We start from the raw sequence: 26,029 nt of genomic DNA, 5'->3' as shown, positions 1-26,029 counted from the left end.
CTACATGAGAATTAATGTATGTAACATGAAAATATATATTTCATATTTACAAAGTCGTTTACAAGTGTAATAATCCATGTTAACAACTAGAATACGCTGATCCGCGCATTCGAACGAGAATAAATTTGCTAGATCGGTGAGTGAATCGCATCGCGCATCAAAATCTCTATAAGTACATTACAAGTCGAAGCTTTCAGAGGCAATGCGCCGTCGTATCGTACGTTCGGAATGTTATCACTGGCTGCAAAGACCCATCCACAAGTGGAAGCAACAGGCATTCACGAAACCCTCGATTAGAGCGTAAACGTCCTCCATGTTCATCGGCATGTTAATCTCTGTCGATTTTCGATAAACGGCGCACAAATCCTGAAAAGAAACATGTAATTAAGGGGGGAACCTGCTTTAGAACGTTGAAAATAAGGTATAATTTTACGAATCTTTTTTTGGAGAAACTATACAGCGGATCATTATAAAACTTTGATGCATTTATTAGTACATGTTTAAAGATAAAAAAAATTATTTTTTGATTTGAATATATCGCCTGTAGAGGTCGTCCTGGAGGCATCTTAGTGCAGCCGGCATTGTAAATTGGCGAGCATTCTCCTGCCTCCAAATTTCATCCAAACTGAAAAATTGAAATATTTTCTCGTTATTTATGAATTCCCATCGTCGATGAACCTTTAATATTCATAAAAACATTAAGTTAAACAATTACTTTTGCATGAAAAAGTTCAACAACTTTGCCTAAAAATCGTACTTTTGTGTTCTAAGCTCCACCATTTTGGCACTTTTCAACTTTTTTCTTCTCTCTTTGGTTCATCGACGATGGGAATTCATAAATAACGAGAACACATTTCAATTTTTCAGTTTAGACGAAATTTGGAGGCAGGAGAATGCTCACCAATTTGCAATGCCGGCGACGCGGCTGCACTAAGATTTCTCCAGGACGACCTCTACAGGCGATATATTCAAATCAAAAAATAATTTTTTTTATCTTTAAACATGTACTAATAAATGCATCAAAGTTTTATAATGATCCGCTGTATAGTTTCTCCAAAAACAATTCGTAAAATATACCTTATTTTCAGCGTTCTAAAGCAGGCTCCCCCCTTAATTTACTGCATTCCAGTTTCATTCACTCAAGATCCCGCGCTTTGCCTTCAACATGAAGAGAGCTGAATACTTGGTACTTACTCCTCTTGACGTGTGCAAATCGATAGTCAGCATCATAAACGCTTGAAGAAGCGTCGGATGCAGTATAAGATGATGAGTAACGTTCCCATCCGGGGTAATGAACTGCTTGTGATGCTCCTGGTACTTGTTCTGCAGCACCTTGGATAACGCCTGGTACCACAAGACCGGCTGGTTGACGAGCGGACTGAGTCTGACATCCAGGTTCGGCAGGGGTTCGATGTGCGCCAGCGAGCACAGTTCCTTGAACTCGGTGTACGTCATCGAGGATTTGCTCTCCAGCAGCTTGTCCCAGAGCAGGTGCGTGCGGCACTGCAACGCGCCGCGCTCTACCATACTCGTGATGTGTTGGCGTGCAGTTTGCGCCTGGGACATAATCATCTGCTGCATAAGCTGCTCGTGCGACGAGTAGTAGCCCAGATAGTTGACCGACTCCTGGCGTATCTGTACCAGGTACGGCGACGGCGACGATGACGATGACGACGAAGACGTGTTCACGGTCGCGTTCGGAATGCTGGAACTCTGCGCCAACGGGGAATTTGGAACGGGCGGTGGCGTCGGCGCCATGCTGTTTTGGACGTTGCAGTTCGTCGCTTTAATGTCGGCATCCTTTGCCGTCGTGTCGATTGAATCGAGGTTCCTTTCCCGTCCCGCGTCAGAGTCCGATAGCTCGGTTTTGGCATTATCCTTCACGAACGGTAGCACCGGCGAAGCTGGACCGGATTCCACCGGGCTCTCGGTGTACGAGCTGGTCGCTGATTTGCCCTGTACACTGTACACAGTCCTGAATTTGCCGAGTTTGTTGTTTTCCACCTCTCGCTTAGGATACAATTCCCTCTTGCTCGTCAGCATCAGGTAATACTTCAGGGTGATCTCGGTCCTTTCGAGATGCGGTGGCTGCTCCATGCGCGACACGATCAGCGCGACGTCGAAGTCATCGGTGTATCTAGTGTCGTGGGCGTCGCAATAACTGACCAGCGGGGTGCTCTGCAGCCTGATCAGGACGTACTCGTTGTCGTGAGACTCCTGCAGCTCGCCGGACATCACGAACACGCGCATGCCGTACACCTTCTCGTGCGAGAGCAGGTACGAGTACAGGGTACGCGCGGGTGTCGCTATATTGCGTATCGTAATTACATCTGAAATCGTAAAACATCTGTCTAGTACATCACGTTACGAGATGTGAAGCGAGATGAGTCTAAGACGCATTGCCGAACGTGCTTACCGCTGTATATAAGATTCCTGGCATAATTCGGTGCCTTGCTGTAGTACTTGATGAAGTCGTCCATAAAGTGAGTGAGGTGGTAGCCCTGTTGTAAAGACCACAGTCCTGTTCCGGCAATGTAGGAATGGATGCAACGCAAGTGGAAGTCGTAGGTAAACGAATGCAGGTGCATGTTGATCTTGATCTTGTCACACACGTCCACGAAACTTAGCACGAACTACAATAGATTCAATTTTTCAATGTTCTCTTTCGTATACAGGGTGTTTCCTAAGTAAGTAGACAAACTTAAGGAGGCTATTCCTTGGCTTATTTTAAGAAGAAAAGGTCATATAAACATATGTCCTAAACTGCTTTGTTTTCCAAAAAAAAGTACATCACTGTTTTCGTTCACTTTTCGTTTATTATAGAACAGTTTGTGTTATTGCAAATGAAACAAATGAAAAACAATAGTAACCAAAAAGAAAAATTATAACGAAAAAGAAAATAGTAACTAAAAAGAAAAATAATAACATTACAGTAACTGCTGAAAATGTCCACCTGCAGCCATGATACTGCAGTGCTGTACTTTTTTTGGAAAACAAAGCAGTTTAGGACATATGTTTATATGACCTTTTCTTCTTAAAATAAGCCAAGGAATATCCTCCTTAAGTTTGTCTACTTAGGAAACTTACTTAGGAAACACCCTGTATATACGGAATTATAATATATTATAATATAATAAAATTAATATAATATAATAAAATTTTTTAATGAGACATAATATTCCAGATTTATATATCTCACCTGGTTCATCATGCCGCTGCTCGTCTTCGTCTGTAAGCGATTGCATTCGATGATGTGCAGCTTGACGATAAAAAACGGTTGTGACAAGTGGATTTCGAACAATAATACACCGCCGAGCATCAACTTTTTCAGGTAATAAGACTCCTCCTCGTCTCTGTAAAAAGTGCGATACATTTATGTAGATCTTCGTTCGTCTCAGTAAATCTAAAGCGATGCTAGGGACGAGAAACAAACGTTTTGCTTTGCGGCGATTCCACTTGGATTGGATTGAAGCCCAAGATCTGCAAGTACTGCTTGTACTCGGACAGCATCGATTTGCAAAGTTCCTGATGCCATTTTATCATAATAGCGTTGGTCGCCTCCAGCCTCGTCTGCGTTATCTGCGGCGATTGTTGGTGCTGCATCGCGTTGCTGTGAAATGGCTGTGGCGACGTCAACGAGTGATCCCTCGTAGCGGCGGATTGCAGACGCCAGGCCGGCAAAAACAGTAGAGGCGTGTGGCAGAAATGTATCAGGCGAGAATGCTGTTTGAACGTATTCAGAGCGTTCAACGATATCGGTATGTTGGAGGTGCGATTTTGCCACATCGCGTACAGTTTCTCCACATCCTCTGCAAGAATTTCAGAGAGATGTATACTTTTGAATATTTTATTCACACAGAACGCGTTAGTATTTTTTTCCGTACGTGCAAATTTTTACATTTGTCATCGCGAACTTACCTTTGATCTTCTTCTCCCGATGACGTAAGTCCTGCAGATCGTGAGCAGCTTTGACGATCGCGTCCGTGTTGTAGGAATGCGAAGCGCTTGGTTTCGCGTCGCGCATTACCTGGCCGACCACCTGCATCCACGAGAACGCATTGTTCTTCATCGGTTGTTGCATTCGGTTGCTCGACCGCGTCCAGTCTTTGTTATCGGCATTCAACTGAGTCGGAAACTTGGTGAGGCTCTCCATATCAGTGATCTGATAATATTGCGAGTTGTGCTCTCTTTGCTGAGGTTCCCGGGATAGTTTATGGTGGAATATACCCAATTTTTGCATAATTATATTGGTGAACAAGCTCGATCTGGACGAGAGCCACGTGCCCAAATTTGTCGTTTGTTTTATTAATTTTTCTGATCTCTCCTTGGACCAGTTATACATGTAAATAATTATCTGAAAATGTAAAATATTTAATTAAATTATTTTAAAAATAGTTAATTTATTAATTAAATTAAATTAAAATTAAATTGTATGCAATCGTAATAAGCACTAACACTATCGCTTTGTATTTCAGCTAGCAGTATCCTCTGTCTAGGCACAAAATTCGACTCCGATATCAAAGGATTGAATTTTTGTAATTGTTTTTGATCTGCAACATAGAAAACGTGTGTGCAAAAGGATCAGTGCGACGTGAGATTTTTAATTCTAATTAAGAATTATTGCATTAAATTTAAACTAACCCTTAGGAGCAAGCAGTTCCGGGTCTATTTCTTTACTCAAAGACGCTTTCCATTGATGAAAATTTCTCGCTATCAAGATACATTTGGTATAAGTTGTTTGTTCGTCTTTGTTAAACTCATGCGACACGTACACCGGCGAATTGCCTCCTTCCCGATCCGAAGTCTCCGCCATTGACTGATCGGTAAGGTTCCGGACATTTTCAGACCACTTGAGCACGGATCCCACCTTGCGCGAAACAACGAATTGATTCAGGAACGGTTGCCGATCCTGTAAGACAAAGACTCTACTGGACGTGTCCGGATCCTGGGAACGCATGAGGTTCTGCAGCTCCCTCACGATCACGGGGATTGCATGCCGATGGTGGATGATCACTTCGTGTTTCTTTACAGCCGGGACGCTCATTTCCAGAGCAAACTGGAACCATTGTGCCAATGTAGTGTGATAAATCTCGTTCAACTTTCCCTCCTCGCCGAGCTCGTACTGATCGATCGACGAATTATCGCTCAGTTTTTGCGATTGCGATAATGTCTTCGAGGGTACCTGAGTACCTGTGCTCTCCACTACGCTTTCTTTAAGCACTGACGAAGGATCGATAGTGATCGGTTCTGTCAATGGTGTCGCCAGAAGATTGTACTCCGTGACCAAGTCCCAGGTGCCGTGCTTCACCGCGGACGACAGCTTCATGATCAACGATTCCAAGTTGACTTTACCTTGCTTCCAGATTCGAAACTCGATCAACGTTTCCGCGCTTTGGTTGGAGTCATTCTTAAGATCGTAAATAGTGGTCGACACGATGCTCTCGAAATTCTCGACTCTCAGTATCTTGGGAAAGCTCGATTGGCGACCGTGATCGTCCGCCGAGGACGTCGCGGACTCTGCTTTGCTGTCGGTGATGGCTAACGCGATGCAGGCTATGCCCTTGTTGCCACTCGAGTGGCTCTGATTGTACAGGAAGATATCCGACTCGGACACCCTCTTCCTCGTGCCGTCCAACGGCGAGTAATCCTGAAAATGATAATGCGCGCCGACGTCCATGTACTTGGGCGTGTACAAGAACTGCAAGATGTTCTGCCTGAGGTAGTATCCTAGAGCGTCTATGTACGGCAGGCAGTGCGGCTGCACGGACAACTGCACTATGCATTCGGGCGACTTGTACGGCTTCTGGATGAAGTGCACGTCCGCCGGCGTCAGCTTGCACATCGGGTTGCGCGACAGCATCACGGATAGTACCTCCAGCACCGCGTCGTCGAGACGATTCTGCAGCACCTGTACCAGGTCCCGCTTGACCTCCGGACCGGCCTCTGATATTCCGTGCACCATCAAGATGATCGAGTCGCCAGTTCGGTTCAAGATGTCCGATTCCTTTTCGCCGAACGAACGTACCCTAGGCCGGGTGTCGTTCGACGACGCGTGGTCGTTCGTTAGGCCGATGCTTTTAGCCTGCGACAGGGACGCGACGCTGTTACTGCGCGAAACTACCAGTTTTTCGTCGCTCTCGGACAGTTTATTCTGAAGGGGTTTTCCGTCATTCGTTTGCTCGTGAAGACGCAGATAAAACACGTTTTCGTTGTTCTCCTGATAAACGAACATGTTGTTCCGATTGTTAACAGACAGTCTGTTGAGCACGCCGTGCAGCGCTTTGATTCCTCTCGACAATCCGGATCTGCCGGGCCCGGTTTTTAAACGGGGATGCAGATTGAAGGGCTCCTCCCAGATGACGGGACACCTGAACATGCCCGGTGTGAAATTCGAGGCGGAGGAACTGTGATTCTGGAAAATGTTCCCGGATTCGCTGTTGGATTCTCCCCTCCAGGTATTATAATCTTCAGTGGACTCGGGCTCTAACAACTGATCGCATATGCGAGTGTCGTGAAGATTTTGTAGAAGCAAGTATTGATTCACTCGCCGGCATATAGCTTTGATCTGAGCGAGCAGCATCTTTTGTATTTGCGAGTAACAGTCCACTTCGGGCGAGGAAAGCTCCAAAAATCTGTGTAAGAACATTATATAAGGTTCTCATTTATATGTGGTTATCGTGTAAATAATCTTCGAATTACCCACCTGCAGTGAAAATAAACGTTAACGTGAGCGTTTTCGATGTTCAAAATCAGCCAGAAATTAGGTAAGCGGTTTCTCTGCTTATCGAGTTCTATCAACCACTGATAATCGTCGTCCGAATTACTGCTATCCCCTTCGTATCCGTCTTCCGTACCGTTTTTCCCCTCGGCTATGCTTGAAATCTCGGAGTAATAACCCGGCGCGTCTCCAGAATCCTGTCCGTTTATCTGGATTGCAGTAATCGATATTTCGTCTTGATCCATATTTTCGACACTTTCATCTGTAATCAATTTCGATCGTTGAAAATCTAAATAGGCAATTTTTTAATATTTGATACCATCTTTGAAAAAAAGGCAGATATTATCTATTATGTTTATGAGGAAATAATTTTATTAATACAACTTGATAATATCGAATCGTTTACCTTCTCTCGGCTGTGGTTCCTCTTCGTCTATGTATAATACATTCGATTCTGTATCTGATATCGTCGCTTCTGGTTTCTTGACGAAGTAAAACAAGTCGGCCTCTTGACAAATGCAATATTTATCGATTTCGAGATTCTTCAATTCCTTCAGGAATTTCGGTGCGCTGCTCTCCGACGAAAAGACGAAGTGTAAAGGCACTTTGTCCATCAAGCAACTGGATTTCCCAATTGAGTTCGATACGTGATGCGCGATGAATCTTAACGTCTCCGCAGTCGGCGAAGGATGGTCCAGAAGTGCCGTCGCGGTCTCATCCCGCAGCAGCCACTCAATCTCGTCCTTCAGGTTGGTCACGGCATGATGCTCAGGTGGCTGCTGTATTCTCTCCTGCATCGATTCATTCTTCGCATTCGCGTCCGGACTGCTGCCGCTTGGCATACTGCCAATCGGCGAGGCACTGCAGTAGGACGTTGTCCTGAACGCGGGATAACGTTCCAGTGACACCTCCAACACCTCCTTCGGTAGACTCAAACAGATAATGTCCAGAGTGACTTTTATATCGTCCAGATTCAACTCCGCGAGATTTCTCTCCTTGCCGTCATTTATTCTTTGGACGATCTCGGTGAAACAGGTGGGCATCACTTTGACAGGTATGCTCGAGAACTCCGAACGAAAACGAATTGAACAGCTCAGGTGCAAGAAGAGCGGCTGATCCTTGTCCCATGTGTTCTCCCCGAAGTCGCTTACGAGTGAATTCTTGGAATTGCAGCATGACAGTTTCCCAGTGCTGTGAAGATTCGTCGCTGGCCACGTAATATTGACAGCTTGACTCACTGAACATGCACGATATTTATTTATTATTCTGCGACAAAGACTTTCGCCTTTGCGATAGAACACATTTTCATTATTAGCTACCTTGATTGGAAGAGTCGTCTGTCTTTGGGGCCGGTGTTTCCGAATGACACGTGAAATCTAAATCGTCATCGCTGTCTGTCCGTTGCGATGCTACCTCCTGCAAGTAACCAGTTTAAGAAAGGAACCAAATTCGCAAATTGTCAGTATCACATTGCTGTGTGGAAAGTTACGAAGAAACGAACCATTTTTTCGGACATCCACGAAGGCAAACAGTAATAGAATTCTGGATGCGCGGGGACGGGCCTAAATGCCACTGCCATGATCTTCTTAAATTTATCCTTAATCAAATTGTGTAACGGTTTAACATCGTTGCATGCTGAGAATTTCAATTGACTTAGCAGATGGCCCTCCGGTAACATACTCAAATGTCTGCACACAGATCGCAAATAATTTGTGATGTTAATCTCGATCAAATTTTCTTCGCACTGCGCTACAGCAGCTTCCATATCCTCATAGCCCAATGACTGTTGCAACGCAAGCGATTTGTACACTGCGACTACGTAACAATGACAATGTGCCAAGGTCAACAACTTGCAGTGTTCCATCAAACTTCGTTGATCTAATAAACAAATTTAATTTTTAATTATGGAATTTCTTTTTGTAATGAATCATGATACTAGAATATTATCCTAGAAATTATAAATTCTTGCGTACCGCTGGAAATATTATCAGAATCTTCACTTTTCGGTTCAGGGGATGAGGGCTTTGTGTTACTTTCTGACTTGAGACTAACAAAGTCCTCAGAAATTTGCTCTCCAATTTTAAATGTGTGATCCTGATAGATATCTCTATTTTGTGGGGTTTGCAATTGGCCGACCAACGCGTCAATCAATAACGCTAGTGAACAATCATACACGTATACAGGTATAACGAGGCTGCCTTCATTGTCAGAATTATGCTCCGCGTTAGCCTTCGACGTGCTGTTCGCGGTAGTGGATTGGCTAGAAATTTTCGATTCCCTGTGTTCCAGTGCCAGGAAATCATATATATTGGCATCTTTCGTGTACGAGCTCGGAGACGGTATCTTCTCGTTCATATCAAGATCGAAAATATCCGAGTCGCAATTCTTCTCGGAATTATTACTCGTGCAATTGCCGCCTGCGTACGTTATCAACCGAACGTCTTTTTCCGTCGCCGGCAATATCGTGACGATAACGTGCGTCGTACTAATTCCCTTAACGAAGCACTTCCATCTGGGAAAAATATCCGACACATCGTCCTGATAGTTTTTATCTAAAATAAAAATCGTATAATTTAAGATAAAGAATAAAGCAATTGTATTATATTCTCGCGGAAGATGCAACGGAACGTAATAACGCAAAACGTTTATCAGTTTCATAATATGATAAGAGCTCTCATGTGATTAAAGAGTCCATCATCGCGTTGAGTCTTATTATCTATACCTGCTTGCATAAAGAAAGGTAATGGTGGGCCGTTCTCGCGCGGTCTGTTAAGGAGCATCCGCGTAAATCTCTGCGATTCCGCAGACGTGAGCAACAGCTCCTTGTTATGCAACTGTTTCATGTGTTCCAAAAAATTTCCCATGAGGATTTTGTTAGCGCTGTCCCGATCCTCATCGATGTGCATCATATCTGACAAAACAAGGTCAATTTTTAGTCTTTCATTTTCTTTATTTCTTATTATATATTCTCATTCCTATCATCCCACGACTAACCGTCAGCGAACATTGAGAACAAGAGTTCTGCCTGTTGACACTTTGGCAAAATGCTGAGGGTATCGAACGAGAAATACATGGGGTGTATCCTCTCGTCGATGATCGGCGTTGCTTCGAGAGGCTCGGCTGGATTTGGACACTCGGAGATACGATCCATGGACGTACCCATGACGCCATGATACCTGACCCCCTGGTGCGCTTGACCGTACACGATTTCAGTATCTTTTTCCACTGGCGTTACTTGGCTCAACAGGCTCAAGTATTCTAAGGTCAACAGAGCGTTAATACATTCCTCGTCTATTCTGGCGATCTAATCGGACAAAAGTGACACAATAAATACATCATATAGGAGATTCATGAAAAAGTTTAATGTGTATAAATAAATACAAAGAAAATTAACTTATGTGTATATACATATAAATATTTCTTTCTGAGAAAATTCTGTGTTGAGAATATTCATAACAATTGTTACGCATCGTGACGTATATTTATACGTATACATAATTGCAAAGAATACAATATATACAAAAGTGTGGTAACATCTTGATACCTAATTTCGCAGCTTAAAATATAACGCACATCCACACACACGTCGAACACAAGTTGCGCGTGTGCCTAAGGTAATCTTAAGGTAAATTTATTCGAGCTTAAGTATCAATTTACGGCTACGAGTGACAAACTTTATAAGCAGAGTCTATCTGCCGACAACACTCGGTCGCGAGACGATCAATGGCTACTCGCACTCGTGCACGAGCCGCGTCCACGAGCTGGTGATCAGTCACAGAGGAGCGGATTCACGGACGCTGACGCAATTCCGATGACTACGGGGAATCAGGAATAAGTTGGAGGAGTTGAATCTCACTTTCATACAAAGCGTAGAGACCACTGCTCCACTTGAACCGTGATACCCGCTGGCCGCATCCAGGATGATTGGTGCAAGGGACTCGCCCAGGAACAAGCACTAACGGCCAACGGCCAACGACGTCGAGCCCGCGCAACCCTGAGCTGGAAGAGTTAGATCTGGCAAGTTGTCAAGAGCTATGGCCGCTCACTGCCTAGATCCTCACTTCCAACTGAGAGCCACGCGGATACGTAGGGGAAAAATCCGACGACGAGATCACGGAGAGAAGGAGGAGCAAGCAATAGTGCGAGTGATGAGTTGGACGATGTTGTATGCCTGCTGCGCCCAGAGAGACGGTCGACCATGTTCTCCGGCCTTAATCTCCAGCAGAGTCACCTGATGATAACGAGAACCAGAGACTTTAAGCCGCGTGCCTCTCCAGACCGGGATGTCTTTTCAAGAAGGAAGAGGATTATGAACTATTCACTGAAATGACCGATGATGTTCCAAGGACGACGATGTTGGGTGAAGGCCACTTTGCGATTTGACTTTCGTGCGCGACGGACAGAATCGCGATCACTTGCAATCTGTGTGCGAGAAACGAGATAAGGAATCGTCACCAGGAGATTTCGGCGGTGATAAGAGAAAGCTTGAAAGTAACGTGGAACTCTGCTGGAGGCGGCCAGCCGACATGACGGTGTAAAATCACGCGAAAAAGATAATCCGATCACTAGTGAGCGCAGGGCGAGTATTGGGCCCTATATATACCTGAAGCGACTGATAGGAAAACCTCGTTCCGAGGACCCTCATCGATACCGAAGCCCCACCCCGATAACGATAACGACATGGAGCGATAGACACTTTTACGCTCCTTGCTTTCGTCTCTCCGTCATGAACCGGAAACGCGAGCTACACCGCCGAAAATGTGTCTTCCACCTGGCAGAACTGAGACTAAGCTCCTCCTCGTTTTGATATTCTTCTGAAAATTACTCAAAAATTCAAACGTAACAAGTAGAGACACTGTTTGAGCCTCAAGCTCAATTCGGAGAATCTTTTTCAACAGCCGAGGAAATTAGAAGAAGGAAAAGTTATGACGAAGAGCATCATTTGAACAAATCATTCGAGTGCGTCCTTGCGAAACAAGCATAGACAAATGTTTGCGTTATGAGGTGATGAGATGATAACAACTTCTAATGACAAAGATGCTGCTTCCCGTTACAGCGCTTCTCGTCTAGTTTTGACGGGAAAAGATAATTGATGAAAGTTGCGTTGTACAGAATGCGAGATCCTTCTCTGTACGTCAGACGTAAATCTTAGATTTATCGAAAGGATTTGTGAGATATTCAAAGATCGCGTGTGTTACGTCATCATGTAAATCCAACCCATAAAATAAGTGTTTATATTTAATTTCAATTTAATTCACTCGCAAGATTTGCAAAGACAAATAAATATGAATTTCTTGCTAAAGAAATGAGCTACATAAACTTTCAGCGTTTATATTTTATGCATCGTAAATTTGATAAAATACCACATAAAAAATATGAATATCTTTTATAATGCATACACACAAAAGCTGAAACTTATTAAAAAGTAAAGTTTTTGATGAACTAAATAATTTCTCGTTGAGGAATAAAATATAATTTGGAACATATCAGTCGTGTACCTTGAAGTTTGGTCTTCTGATTAGCAACGCTCTCCAGGTAACGAGTGAATCAGATAACAGCTATCTAGTTAATGTGAATTTACGCTAGAAATGTATTTGCACTACGAGAATGTAGATTTTTATTGTCGAATTGTACGCTTTTACTTTTTAAAAAATAATAATAATTTACAGTGTGTGTGAAAGCGAAAAGAAAACATTTTTTTAAATAAAATATAAATATCAATGAAAAAAATAAAAATACAATGTACTAACTACTTGAAGATTATTAGAGATGTATGAAAGTATTATATATAATTATTTAATAAAATCTAATATTAGAATGTGCAAAACTCAAGAGAATCGATACTTAAGAACAAATATTTTATAAAATATCCGTAATATATCAAGTTCAATTCACAGAGAAAACTGCAATAACATCTTATTGTGACAAAAGATGCAATATTTTTAGTAAATACTCTTGTAATCGTCCTTCATTTGTCAAATGACAGTGCATACGCGCATTTTATAAGTATCTCTATCACAGAATTGGAAGAAAGATAAGATTGAAGATAAAGCTACGTTGCGTGATACGCTAAAGTTAAAACGCTTAGGATATAATATTTACGAGAATCTTCGTAACATTATTGCATTATGTTCAAGATAAATTATTAATTCCGAACCATTTCTGAACCATTCTTAAATATAACTTTAAATAAATTAACTTTCACCTTTTTGTGCATAATACACGCTTACGAAAATCGCAACGTATTCTTTATTTTCTAAGGAACGTCACGAGTTCGTCCAAACATACATTAGGAAACTAATGGATTCGACTCGACCTAACGTATCACTCTAAGCAAATAAAGCTATCCTTCGGGACTTTTAATGTTGTGGAAGGTAGAAATTGGGAAAGAGCACGCTTCCGCCGAAAAGAATGCGGATGGGCGTCTCGACATCGACCATACCGAACGGGAAATATTCTAAAGCTAAACGATGACTAGAAATCAGAACAGAGTAGGCCAAATAAATCGAGTATCGCCAGTAACGATATTTACTGTTAGATATAGACTCAGTACCTAGCAAAATAAAGTACTTTAGACAACCGTACACGAGAATAAAATTTTGTTACCACACGCAGCACTATCAAGTTAGCTCAAGATAAGGGGGATAGAAGCAACGCTCGAGAACGGTCGTTCGTTTCACGAATCTGTGAGACCGAGATACGATTAAATGAAATTATATACCGATTGATTTCGTGAACGCGATATTTCACGCATGAATTAACAAACTGGCGGTTTTCAGTAAAACTATCAAATAGCTATTCATTGCAACGATCCAGTAACACAGATACATATATATATATAATATTAATTACAGAATTTTCTCAGAAAATTCGTTATTCGAGATTGCGGATATTTCGTATCGCGAAACGATAATAATCTATAAATACATTCACGATTAACACAGCAGTTCTGAATATTTTCGTTGCTTCGTATAAATCATATATTGCAGGTATATCACCGAGGTGAATCGAATGAAGCTATCTTATCACTTTTAAGACGTACTCGAAGATTTAATCGCGTCTTATCAATTTAAGCAAGCTCATGGATGTCTTACAGGTTAAACTGAACTTTATTAGATCAGAAGTAGAAATTATTTATAACTAAACTTGATCTATACCAAATACGAAAAAAAAACAAAGTTACACGTCTGATATCTATATCCGAAAATGTTGATCACTACTCTAACTGAAACAGTTAGCAACACTTTCTGTCTTATAAAACGAGCATAATTAAAATTGCGATTTTTATTAGAAATTTTCAAGAATCTACTTACTGCGTCCGGTAATTTATGATATTGCAGAGGATGCATGTACGTAGCAATCGACTGCGCGGGCATTTGTACGTAACCACACTGGGGCTCCACCCAAACCTCCGTGACAATCTGAAAATCGCTGTAACCCTCGGAATCCTCCGTCCATACTTCCGCCTCGGCAATACCTAGCAGATGACAAGAACGTCAAATTTGTCGTACGAAAAATCCTTTCACCCTCATTCGCGATGATGAATATCTTTACCTTCTTCTGTATCGTCCTCGGTGCCGCTGTCGCGCTCTAACGCCGCGTTTGGTACAACGTGCGGCGGGAACAGGACGTACTGAATGATACATGGATACAAATTCTCGTGGCCACCGAAGCCCTGCATCTGCACCTCCAGCACCATATTCGTGATGCCGGCTGTCGAGTATGCAAAATTGAAACCCTCCCCCAAACGTATTCTGCAAATGAAAATGAAACTTATTACCGTCATGTGATCTCGGTGATGCGGTGCATCGTGCATTTACCTCGTGATCGTGGAGAGTATTCTTGCGATCGCGGTGATGTTTAGTCTAGGTAAAGTAATCCCCGGGATGGTCTGAACGAACGGCCGCTTAACGTGCCACAGCCATCGGTTGTGGTACAAGTACCGGGACAACGTGGTGGTCAGGCTGCCGCCCAACAGTCCCAGCGCAGCTCGGGTGCATGTCGGTTGCGTTCCATCGGGAAACACCACCATGCTGAGGTTGTTCGGTATGCGCTCGTACCTCACGAGTATTCTCTCCAGCGACTTGTGTATTATCGTGCAACACGGGGTTTCGCGTTGCTCCGTTGGCCTGTTCGGCAACGATAGCTTCGACAACCTGTCGACAAGGTCGACGACCACGTTGTGACGCACGACGCCCTCGGTGCCGCCGGCGAACGCAATATTCAGCACGACGCAGAGCGCCTTGCAGTTAATGCGTATCAGTGAGAACGATACCGGCGGCTTCTCCGTCTCTCTGTATATGAACTGGACGTACGTGTGATTCTCGACCAGCACGAAGGTCGCCCAGTTCTTCAGCATGGCGTACAGCACAGCCGCCGCTTGCCGGCTCTGTACGCACTGGAAGCGGCCGCTTTGATTCGCTTGGTGCAAGTGCCTCGGTAAGGGCCGATCGTAAGCCAGGATCAGTGTGATCCTCTGAGTGTGCATCCAACGCGCCCACTGAAGTGGATCCAGAGAGACGACCGGCTGCCAAATTTGCCCAAACTGCGGGCAGGCAGCGTCACTAAAATAATATTTAATAATAATAATAATAAACTATTATTTTTTTATATTTATTGTAGCTGCAGCTTACTAATAGCTATCGTTCATAGAAGCGAATAAGTACCTAAGTTGAACTGTACTTGGTGACGGATACGATGACAAGTAGAACACTGGCATCCCGCTTCTAATGGTGTCCGGTACACTGTACCAGGTCCATCCAGATCCCGGGAACCAGCTAAAGTGCGCCAGCATATTATCGCTTTCGGTCAGTGACGTCAGTGCCGTCCAGAAACGAGAAATTACACCCTGACGATAGTGCGAGTTCAATGGCTTCTTCGACAGGCACGTAATGTCATGTAAAAACTCGTACGGTGCTGTAATGAAGGTTTATTTCGTTAGCTACGGACCCGATTCGATGTTTTATTCTCGTTGTTGTTTTCGACCTACCTTCTATGGTAATGGTATATTGTATCACGTTGGACAGGGAAAGCGACTTTGCTGACCACGGACACGTCACCAAGTACTCCAGGAAGACGTTCGTTTTCCATAACAGCACGAAATTAATCTCAAGAACGTCATCTCGCACGCTGGCTCTTCTGATCAGGTAGCCCTCTCTCAGGCGGCAGCACAGCAAACTACTCAGGGTACAAATTACTTTGGCATCAACCTGCTTCTTCCTTAAGAGCTGGCCAGTCTTGTGCCCGTGAAAACAATTATTCTGAATACGCCAGCGGGAATGATGATCCGACACATCGTCGTCGTATATATTTCGATATAATTTCCAGCATAAAAAATTCTTATGATAAAGATTCATGTCTGTTCCGTGCGCAGGTATCTGTTGGTGGATCAACACCGTTAAACAACGCGATCGACATCGCTGTTGAACGATATAACGCTGCGGCTTAGATTAAAAACTTACGTACAGTGTATGAACTGAAAGACATGTAACTGCCGAGCGTGGCCGCGGCGATGAAGTACAGCAGATCCTGATATGGCACCAGACCGACCGCGCAGTGCGGATCGTACATGCTACCCACGTGCAAGAAGCTACATGCCACAGTGGTCGCACGTAGCTGCTGTATGATGGAGTCCAACGTGTGAGCATTCTTGATTCCAACAATGCCGTCCGTGATTATCACCATATCTGGAAGCGGTCATTTCGTTTTTCATCGCGTTATTGTTTCAGATCACAGTAAGTAACAAATATCGTATAGAATACCATGTAAATAACATAACATAAATAAATATATAGAATAAAGATATAAATAAATAATAATCGTATGTTGCAAACTCACGTGCGCAACTGTGTTCAGGTAAAAGCGTCAGAGCCAGCATCCCGTACCTTAACATATTCACGAAACTGGCCTCCGGCGAGACTATAGATATATTACAACTATTCTTGTTCAAACAATTGCTGCTCTCGTCAAAGAGCCTACCCACCAGCCGCTCGCTCTCGGCCCTTATATTCTCCAGCTGCTGATTAGCTATGGCCGTGATGGTCGCCACTCTCTCCTCCAACAGGTATAGCTGTTTCTCTATGTACTGCGTGAGAGAGCTCACGTTGTCCATAGTAACCAACCATCCTTGTACTAGTACTTGCTGCGCCGGACTTGTAAAGAACGGCGTATGAGCTATCACAGTCACATAAATCTCAGGTTGCATCACACGCTTGCTGCCTGGTATCACAAACTGTGGGCATAAAAAGATAAATTGAGTTTCCAATTTTCTCATGTATACCTATACCGATACGACAAAGATCACTTACCGGTCTGGTTATGCCCTCGAGACACCGCTTTACTGCTAGATACACCTCATCGATTACAATTTCTCCATTTTGTACATCCTGAAAAGGACATTTAACCTGTATCGAAAAGATTACACAGTACGGTAGCAAAACTTTGCTTTTGCGTTACTTACAACAGTTGCAAGCGAGGGACTTAAATCTAAGCTAAAGACCATCCTGTATTTGTGTGCCAGAAATATAACCGAGGTTGTTGAAACAACTTTATAAAGAAATTGGTAGCTAGTATCTATGGACCACGTGTTAGGCCTATCTTTTGGCAGTACTGACACAATCTCCAGTTCTGGTGCCTCTTTAGTCTTTGTACTTGGGCACTGCGTGCTTATCAAGGAGTCCAAGTGTTCCAACAACCACTGGGCCCTCACATTGCGTGAAATGGGAAAACCCTTTTTCATTAATAAGAAGACAGTCTCTGCCTCTAGCACAGTTCTATCCTGTATGAAGAAAACAATTCTATCAATAGCAGCAATAACTGAAAAATTTTGCAACATTGCAGATATTTTGCAATATCGTGATTTCACAGCGTGACGTGTTATGCAGCCACAAAATATTTAACGTTACGCAAATTTCGTCAAAATATCGCAAAACGACTGTAAATTGTTTTGTTCTATATCCTGCATCAAATTATATTGCTAAAGAGGTTATGTCCATTCGAACTGTCGCAAACAATAACGGAAAGATTATTGCGACGCGAATGATAAACCTACCTCAATTTTCGCACTCGCCATGACGAAATTCACTCGTGAGCGTTCTATCAATCTATCATTGTTGTGAAAATCATTGAACTTGAACAGCAGATCGTCCTCATCACGTTGCACGAGTAAGAAATCATTGTGATGCTACGTGAATACGGTGCATCGCTATCATCGTGAAAAGGGGAGTAGTTTATGCGCAGAAACGGCCAAAGGTCACACCGTCGTCTATTTATTGTACTGCTGGCACATATTTGTAAAGCGATAAACATAATGTAACATAACCTGATGACCGTTCGCACGATGACGTTTCGCCGCGTGTTTAAATGCACGGGTCGAATCCGCGTGCGCCGTGAAACGCGATCGCTCGAAATCGCTCGCGAATTTCCAACTGTGATACCTTGCGAGAGCTTCGCGCGTTGTCGCGAACGTTGTTCCTGTTGCGTTACGTTGCAATCGGAATTGAAAGAAATCTCGCGCGATAAGCGCCCTTGCTGCGCACGTTCTGCACGCATAACATGTTGAATAAAAATCTAACAAAATCGCAGGAAGAATAACGAGCGCGAATAACGAGTGCGATATCGATAAACAGAATTGCGCGCCAAAAGTCGAATACCGTTAGCTGTGGGTGTGTTTTGATGCGCGACCGAAGGCAGTATTGTTTTTGAATATTCTGCGATATTTGGAAGTGGCGCGTTTCTCACTTCTCTCTCTTTGTTCTGTTCTCTCCTTCTGTTTCCTTCTCGACGTGATGAATTGCAGATTTACCATTTAATGGAAAGCAAACTGAAGAAATTTTAATTACCAACTATAGCTAAACATACTGATATTTGTCGGACAAGAGAGTTGACGATATACCGGCTTGATTATCAATTCATATAATCAATTATGTGTGTCGAAATATCGAACTAAAAGTTTGCCTATTCCGCTAAAATAAAACTTTATTAATCATTTTAAAGCTGTAATAAAACTTTAATTGTTAATAAAACTTTAATTGTTAAAATTTTTCAAAATTATTTCTCTTAATTAAAATACATAATAAATATATTTTACGATATCTCGCATGCGTTTATTATTTTTGAAAACACACGTGTCCTCTTTTAAAAATTTCTTCTTCTAGCTATTATCTCTCTATCTCTTAATCTCTTATGTATTATGCATTATATATTATGTATGTATGATATGCATGTAATCGTTGATTGCGACAATGCAATTGCGAAACATTTGTACTTTCAAATGAAATAAAAATGCGATATGTATAAATAAATGTATAAATAGTTCGATATTTATTTAGGGGAATTCCCAGAGTCTAACAGGAAAGATCGGAAAGTGAATTCCGAGAACATTATCTCTCGTACTTCCTATAAAAAATACGTGTTACATTCAACGTATGAATTTTTTGTCAAACGAGATTATAACTTCTGCTGCACTTGAGCTTTTTCTAAATCGATACATTATAGCCAATTTGTTTATTTGCATCTAATTTCTTGTTGAAAGAAAATGTACGTGTAGTTGCTTATATTAAAAAATGCAAAAGTAGATATTTTTATTTCATTATTTTTTTAAATTACATAATCTTACGATATATAAAAAAATCTTAAATAACGTCGAAATGTTTTTACATATTGCAAATTAGTTTAATAAAACAGACTCGATCCTCTGGATTTAAATTTTGAGTAAACAACTGATATACAATGATATAATCTGCGTAAACAATTTTGGAGAATGATTTTCTTAGCGATATCTTTTTAATCATTTCAGTCGAGCATGATCGTTTATTATACATATAAACTTGCATAAGTAAATCGTAGGAATGACTTATTGAGCAGGAAAGAACAATAAATTCATATTTAGTTTTGAGTTTTTACGAGTTGGGAGTTTTTATGTACTTGGCATGTATATTTTTTCTTTTTTTAAAAAGGTTTTTTAGGGATAACATATTGTCCAAGAATCGTCATGCTTGTAGCACAATTATCAGCGAAGATGCTTGGCTCAGCATCTTCGCTGACACAAAAAGAATCCTAAAATAAAAAAGTATTCCAAATAGCGCCATCATAAAAATATATGCCAAAACGTGAAATTTCGATAATAAAATAGAAAATATAAATATACGTACAAATTACACTCAACCTATCGGTTAATTGTTTCTTTTCCGCTTGCTGCTTCTACGTATGAAAATATTACGTGTGATAAAAAAATTTTATTTGATTAATAAACAGACAGTAAGTAATTATGGGGTATAGGTACATACAAATCTATCGGGTGCAGAAGACTGGTGGACGGTTTGCGGTTTGAGCCTTGTTGCTCCCTAATCTGCCTTTGCACAAAGGCCTCTGCTATCCTGCCAAGGTGTGAATCCGCCCTAAGAGTGAAACTCTTCACTTTTTATCTTAAAGTGAATGAAGTCACTCTATTGGAGTGTGTGGCGACTCGGCGCCTAACAACCGGCAGCCAGTCGACCACTGTGCGGAGCGAGGCGTAATCCCAAACATCCCCGATACGCGAGATAACACCACAAACAACGATAGAGGGCGAATTCGCGGAATCGTTACTCGTAATTAAAACTTCCCCCGGCTGAGGATATAAGGACCGCGAAGATGAAGAGCCGACACACTTGCAATATTTTTTAGCCCCCCCAAAACGTAGGTCTGGCTACGCCACTGCCTTCCACGTTTTCTACATTCTTAATTCACGCGTGTAACACCACGGTTTGATCTTGCTATCTTTAGACTATTAGACATTAGACAAATCACTGCACTCACTACTTTTATGAGTAAACCGCGAAGTACATTGGGCAAGCGATTATCTCGCAACGACGACAATAATTGAAGGCTCTTGAAAAATATTCATCATAAAGTCCTTCGCCAGTATCATTAATGACGGTCCGTAGTATTGCTGATTGCTGATAATATGTTTGAGGGCCAATGGTAATGTACCCTCCATAACGTCCCAGGCAGCGCACATTGGTTTCAAAACCGTTTCATAAACGTTTTGCCGTAACGTTTCATAACCATTTTATTGAAACGTTTATTTAGGAGAAATATGTTTCTATATAATTACGTACAGATTTTATACGATGATGTATAAAAAATGTTTTACCGGGCTAGCTGATTGATTATTAGAGATTAGCAAAATGGATTATTAGAGAGTCGAAATTGTTGATATACATGATGATTTAATAGACGATGATTGAATTCGCGAACATTTTAATATTGAACATATTACTGATGAATCTGTTTATTAAAAGATAGATTCGAGATAATAAATTTTCAGAAGATAGCAGTTTTCCGTGCATTTCTTCATGTAAAACAGATTCTACTTAATATACTCATATTATTTCATCTTTTCCTCTCTCCAACACACACACACACACAAACTATAATATGATGTCTCTTTTACTATTTAAGAGATGACGTGCAGTCATCCGGCGAGATACCACTGACGTCTGTACACGCGTGCGATTGTAAAATGTGTGGGTCATTACAGAAACGCGATGTGAATCGTAATAACGACGATTCGCGATTGGTCGATCGGCAGCACACATTCTAGGCGATGAGCTCGCAGAAACGAGGAAGAGCATAATGCGCCGACGTTTCGTCCAGACTCTCTCATTGAGTCTCGAGACGTCCGTAAAGCTGGTTTAATCAGGATCGCGTCGAAATATAGTTTCATCCATCTCGTGTGCTCGTTTTCTACATCGACAGTCAGAAAAGTACGAGAAGTTTCGTTCTTAAAAGCACGAATTAAAAATACTAGTTAAAGGAAATTTAAATTGACCATTTTAAATTGTTTAAGGGAAAGTTTCGCCCGCGCGGGTAAAAGAAGAATCGCCGACGACTCGCTCGCCAATTCATCATTTATCGACCATAAGCGACTATGGTGAGTGATGTAGGAATCGTGACGTCGATTTAAATTCAAATTCAAATTCAAATTCAAATTCTGGCGGTATTGTCATCATATATGCTTATACATAGGTCTGTTCTTTATTGCTGAACTGCTGCACTAGTTCAGAGTTTATCCTTTTCCTTTCAATGTGTAGTAAAAAAGATAAACTCTGAACTAGTACAGCAGTTCAGCAATAAAGAACAGACCTCATGCTTTTCTGTATTGGCTGCGTTCGTGCATGCGCGGTTGCATGCAATATGGGTTCTTCAGTAGAGACATCAATAAATGGATATATTTATGGCAAATTCATGATTTGATTTAGAATTTTGAAATGTACTAATTGTATCACGAAGAAATAATAAAGAGAACAAAATTTAATTTTTATAACTAAAATTGAAGAATGTTAGAAAAAAGAATTTTTTATTCTTCAACTAAAAACCTGAGAAATAATAAAAAAGATTACAAGCAAGATAAGAAAATTCTTTCAACAAAGAAACGTTCTGTTCGTTACTTCAGTTTTCAAGTGAATACAAATGATAGTAACACGACGAATAAATTATGTAAACGACACTTAATACGTCATTTCGTACTATGCATATAATTAACAGTCATGGATTTAATAGTCAATCATAACAAAACTCGCTTAGAAACTTGATGAATGACCAGAAGTGCTCTATCATTTTGTACTTTGAGCTTTTTTACTGTTTTTTTCCTTGCAAAAATAAGCGAAAAGGTCAAGGAAATGCGAGAGACGAACTTGATCGTTCTTGAATAATGTCCAACTAAACTGCATCTGATTTAAATACATTTTTACGTTCATATACACCTTCACAAACCATATAATAGCGACGCAAAGTTGAAAAAAGAATTTGTAGCTGCGCAAACAATGCAAGCATTTGCAAGAAATAACATCGTGCTTTAAAATAAAAAGGGACTAGTTTTCTCTCATAGTACTCGTTACATAATGCTTAAGGGGATGCTGGAGCTGCTAGTGAACTATTTTTTTCACTATAGCGATAGTAATTGCAGTTTCGAAAATTCTCTTTATTGCTCGTGCAGAATAAAAAATCCTTTCCCACAAATGAAGTATAGATAGAAAGAAAGTCCGCTCTGCAGGACTTTATATTCAAAATGGAAAAAAGTTAGAAAAGACAAATGCAAGTTTTTAACTTTTTTCCATTTTGAATATAAAGTCCTGCAGAGCGGACTTTCTTTCTATCTATACTTCATTTGCGGAAAAGGATTTTTTATTCTGCACGAGCAATAAAGAGAATTTTCGAACCTGCAATTACCATCGCTATAGTGAAAAAATAGTTCACTAGCAACTCCAGCATCCCCTTAATAGCACGTTAAATAATATGCACGTAAATTACAAATTGCCGCGTGAGGTGTACAAATCCCTTCAGAGACATTTACGCGTCTCTTTCTCATCCTTTCGCGCGACGATGGAAACGAGGTCGCAGCGGCGGATTTCAAAATCGCCGTTTCGAGAGCTCAATCGATTCGACGTTTTCGTGAATGCTAGTACGTGCGCGCATGGTCGCGCGCGTCGCGTCAGTAGCTGGCCGTCGGCCGAGTCGTGCGGTCGTGGAGGTTAATTCCATCTCGCGATCTCTCGCGATCAGTTGATCCTCGCGTTCAGAACTTCCGCCACGGTCATCGTCTCTCGCACGCACCAGCGCGTTCAAGCGACGTCCACCTCCACGCTTCCGTTTCTGTTTCCAGCTGATCCGACAGTGCGCCCTACGGTACGCCCGACGCGGTGCAAATCGTTTCGCCGTCGACGCCACGAAAGGTAAGGGCTGTTCGCTGCGCTCCTGCTCTCGTCGAGACGGAACAGGTGCTGCGTCACGCGTCTACTTATACCACTTTCTCTTTTTCCTCGCTCCGTCGTGCCTCATTGACTTCGATGAGTGCTATCTCGAGTCCTGTTTTTCGTATCCGAAACACGATCGATCGTTAATTGTTATCTAACCAGTGCGCGTTTTCTCGCTCATTTTCGCATGCGGATTACGCAATTTCCGAAAGATAGACCGCTCAGGAAATTACCTCGAGTCCGCGGTTTATCGCGGCGATATAACTCCCCGAGTTCCGCACTGTCATGCACTTATCAATTTCTTGTACAACCTGCATTATTTGCAATTTATCTGCGTTGATAACAACGACCTAGTTTATCACTCTTACACTCTTATTCTCTTTTTTTTAAATATATTTAATACATTTTAGCTCTACACGTATATTTACTCATTTATATAATATTTGCTGCATTATATAACATATTCGGTTTGTTCGTAGAACATTGCTATAAAAATATATTTTTAGAGCGTTATGACACACTCACCAATCACCTCCCGCATGTCCGTTGTCAACGTTATTCAATCGATTTTCAGACCTTCTGGGAACCATGCCGTGCCCGTTCTTGACCCGTCTGTCCGCAAATTATGTTCGCAACTACGGATCGTCCCTGATAACGAACTATCGGCAGCACTGCCCGGTAATGTCAAGGCTGTTCAGCGCGGCAGCGGAGTCGGAGGACTTGGAGGCCCAGCCAGCCGCGGAATCTGTGCAGAATCAGTGCCCCTTTCTGTCCAGGGAGCGAGACGCGGTTAAACAGGCCAGTCCGGCGGTGGAGGAGGACGTGATCAATCTGGGCGTTGCGGAGAACGAGAACGCGCACTTCCCCTACGAGGAGTTCTTCCACGAGCAAATCGTGCGCAAGAAGGAGGACCATTCGTACAGAGTGTTCAAGAAGGTGAATCGGCTGGCCGAGGACTTCCCGGCGGCGAAGGAGTACTCGTGGGGCGAGAAACCCATCACGGTATGGTGCTCCAACGATTACCTAGGCATGTCGCGTCATCCCGCGGTGATCGGTGCGGTTCGCGAGGCTCTAGATAAGTTCGGCGCCGGCGCTGGCGGCACGAGGAACATCTCGGGCAACTCGATGGGCCACGAGATGTTGGAGAAGCGATTGGCGCTGCTGCACCAGAAGGACGCCGGCCTGCTCTTCACCTCCTGCTTCGTCGCCAACGATTCCACGCTGTTCACGCTGTCGAGAATCCTGCCGGGCTGTCGCGTCTTCTCCGACGCCGGGAATCACGCGTCCATGATACAGGGCATAAGGAACAGCGGCGTGCCGAAGCACATATTCCGGCACAACGACGCGGCGCACCTGGAGGAGTTGCTCTCGAAGGTGGACAAGAGCGTGCCGAAGATTGTCGCGTTCGAGACGGTGCATTCCATGACGGGCGACATCTGCCCGTTGGAGGAGCTGTGCGACATCGCGCACGAGTACGGCGCGATCACGTTCATCGACGAGGTCCACGCGGTCGGCCTGTACGGTTACTCCGGCGCCGGGATCGGCGAGCGAGACTGGATGCTTCACAAGATGGATATCATTTCCGGCACCCTGGGAAAGGCGTTCGGTAACGTCGGCGGTTACATCGTCGGTTCTGCAAAGCTAATAGATATGATAAGAAGTTACGCCGCTGGCTTTATCTTCACCACTTCCTTGCCGCCCACCGTGCTCTACGGGGCCTTGGCGTCCGTCGAGATCTTGGCGTCGGACGAGGGCAGATCATTGAGGACCAGTCACCAGGAAAACGTGGCCTATTTGAAATCTATTCTTACTGCCGCAGGTCTTCCATTGGAGCCATCGCCGTCTCACATTATTCCAATAAAAGTAAGAAACTGACGGAGGAGTTCGATTAGTTAATAACTTTTTCATTTTTAATTTTATTTTAATTAATAATAACTTTGTGATACAATTCATTATAATTTAATTGATGATAACGTGTTTCCAGATAGGAGATCCCTTATTATGCAGTCAGATAGCGGACAAATTGTTGAGAGATAAAGGACATTATGTGCAAGCCATAAATTATCCAACGGTTGCGAAGGGCGAGGAGAAGCTGAGACTAGCGCCCACGCCGAAGCACACTCGGACCATGATGGATAAATTTGTGCGAGATACATTAGATGTTTTCCATCAGCTGAATGTACCTAAGGAGACTAAGCAGACCGAAGTACCGCGTGCTATTTTGGTTCATTGACGAATATCGATAAAAAATAAAAAAAGGCATAATACAAGTGATCATTGTCGTACAAAAAGATAAATATCTGTGAGTAGATGTATGCTCATGCTGTTATGTGCAACAAAATTTGCAATTGTCAGTAGTAGATTTCGGCATATTATCGAAGTTAAATCATTAACAGAGGTTTAAATAAACTGTTAAATATTAACTGATCATCTGTAGTTTGTGTACCTTCACACTGTTGATTATTTATCCGGTCTAGTATTATTGTCTATTAAAAATAACGATTTCGCGATTTCGAATAATTTTTATCAGACGGTCTAATAGTACTTTTGCTACCATAAATATAATATTATTTGA

At 42.4% G+C, this 26,029-nt stretch overlaps 2 protein-coding genes across 3 annotated transcripts; one reads left to right on the top strand and one right to left on the bottom strand.

Moving 5' to 3' along the window:
- Positions 1 to 14: 14 nt before the first annotated feature.
- Positions 15 to 18,672, bottom strand: LOC105276799 (KICSTOR complex protein SZT2). Its single transcript, XM_026967778.1, has 25 exons — positions 17,769 to 18,672; positions 17,178 to 17,495; positions 17,026 to 17,103; positions 16,556 to 16,949; positions 16,184 to 16,404; positions 15,708 to 16,095; positions 15,385 to 15,634; positions 14,539 to 15,282; positions 14,273 to 14,472; positions 14,032 to 14,195; positions 9,713 to 10,022; positions 9,441 to 9,629; positions 8,692 to 9,270; positions 8,220 to 8,596; positions 8,038 to 8,134; positions 7,125 to 7,955; positions 6,704 to 6,980; positions 4,642 to 6,632; positions 4,456 to 4,550; positions 3,919 to 4,354; positions 3,434 to 3,809; positions 3,200 to 3,353; positions 2,417 to 2,633; positions 1,195 to 2,330; positions 15 to 366 (listed from the first exon to the last, which is right to left on the bottom strand). Exons 1-25 carry the CDS (start codon positions 17,787 to 17,789, stop codon positions 235 to 237), a joined length of 9,975 nt encoding a protein of 3,324 aa, XP_026823579.1. The 5' UTR covers positions 17,790 to 18,672; the 3' UTR covers positions 15 to 234.
- Positions 18,673 to 21,344: 2,672 nt separating this feature from the next.
- LOC105276802 (5-aminolevulinate synthase, erythroid-specific, mitochondrial) lies at positions 21,345 to 25,882 on the top strand. Of its 2 annotated transcripts, XM_011334715.2 has the most exons (5): positions 21,345 to 21,465; positions 21,549 to 21,632; positions 23,364 to 23,433; positions 24,029 to 25,317; positions 25,439 to 25,882. In XM_011334715.2, the coding sequence occupies exons 2-5, from the start codon at positions 21,630 to 21,632 to the stop codon at positions 25,685 to 25,687; spliced, it is 1,611 nt and encodes a 536-aa protein (XP_011333017.1). In that variant the 5' UTR covers positions 21,345 to 21,465; positions 21,549 to 21,629; the 3' UTR covers positions 25,688 to 25,882. The 2 variants fall into 2 exon arrangements, with proteins under 2 accessions (XP_011333017.1, XP_026831037.1); XM_026975236.1 differs by lacking the exon at positions 23,364 to 23,433.
- The last annotated feature ends 147 nt before the right edge of the window (positions 25,883 to 26,029 follow it).

Source organism: Ooceraea biroi, chromosome 2, assembly GCF_003672135.1.
Source record: "Ooceraea biroi isolate clonal line C1 chromosome 2, Obir_v5.4, whole genome shotgun sequence".
Lineage (NCBI taxonomy): Eukaryota > Metazoa > Arthropoda > Insecta > Hymenoptera > Formicidae > Ooceraea > Ooceraea biroi.
This window is presented reverse-complemented; position numbering and strand designations above follow the sequence as displayed.

What these genes read in the sequence shown, in the direction of transcription:
- LOC105276799 (XM_026967778.1), bottom strand. Translation starts at nt 17,789, where the DNA reads ATGGCGAGTGCGAAAATTGAG. An exon ending in CCAAGTACAGTTCAACTTAG is followed by an intron (nt 15,283 to 15,384) that starts GTACTTATTCGC and finishes ATATTATTTTAG; the next exon opens with TGACGCTGCCTGCCCGCAGT. An exon ending in GGAACCACAGCCGAGAGAAG is followed by an intron (nt 6,981 to 7,124) that starts GTAAACGATTCG and finishes AATTGATTACAG; the next exon opens with ATGAAAGTGTCGAAAATATG.
- LOC105276802 (XM_011334715.2), top strand. An exon ending in CGCCGTCGACGCCACGAAAG is followed by an intron (nt 23,434 to 24,028) that starts GTAAGGGCTGTT and finishes ATCGATTTTCAG; the next exon opens with ACCTTCTGGGAACCATGCCG. An exon ending in CTCACATTATTCCAATAAAA is followed by an intron (nt 25,318 to 25,438) that starts GTAAGAAACTGA and finishes ACGTGTTTCCAG; the next exon opens with ATAGGAGATCCCTTATTATG.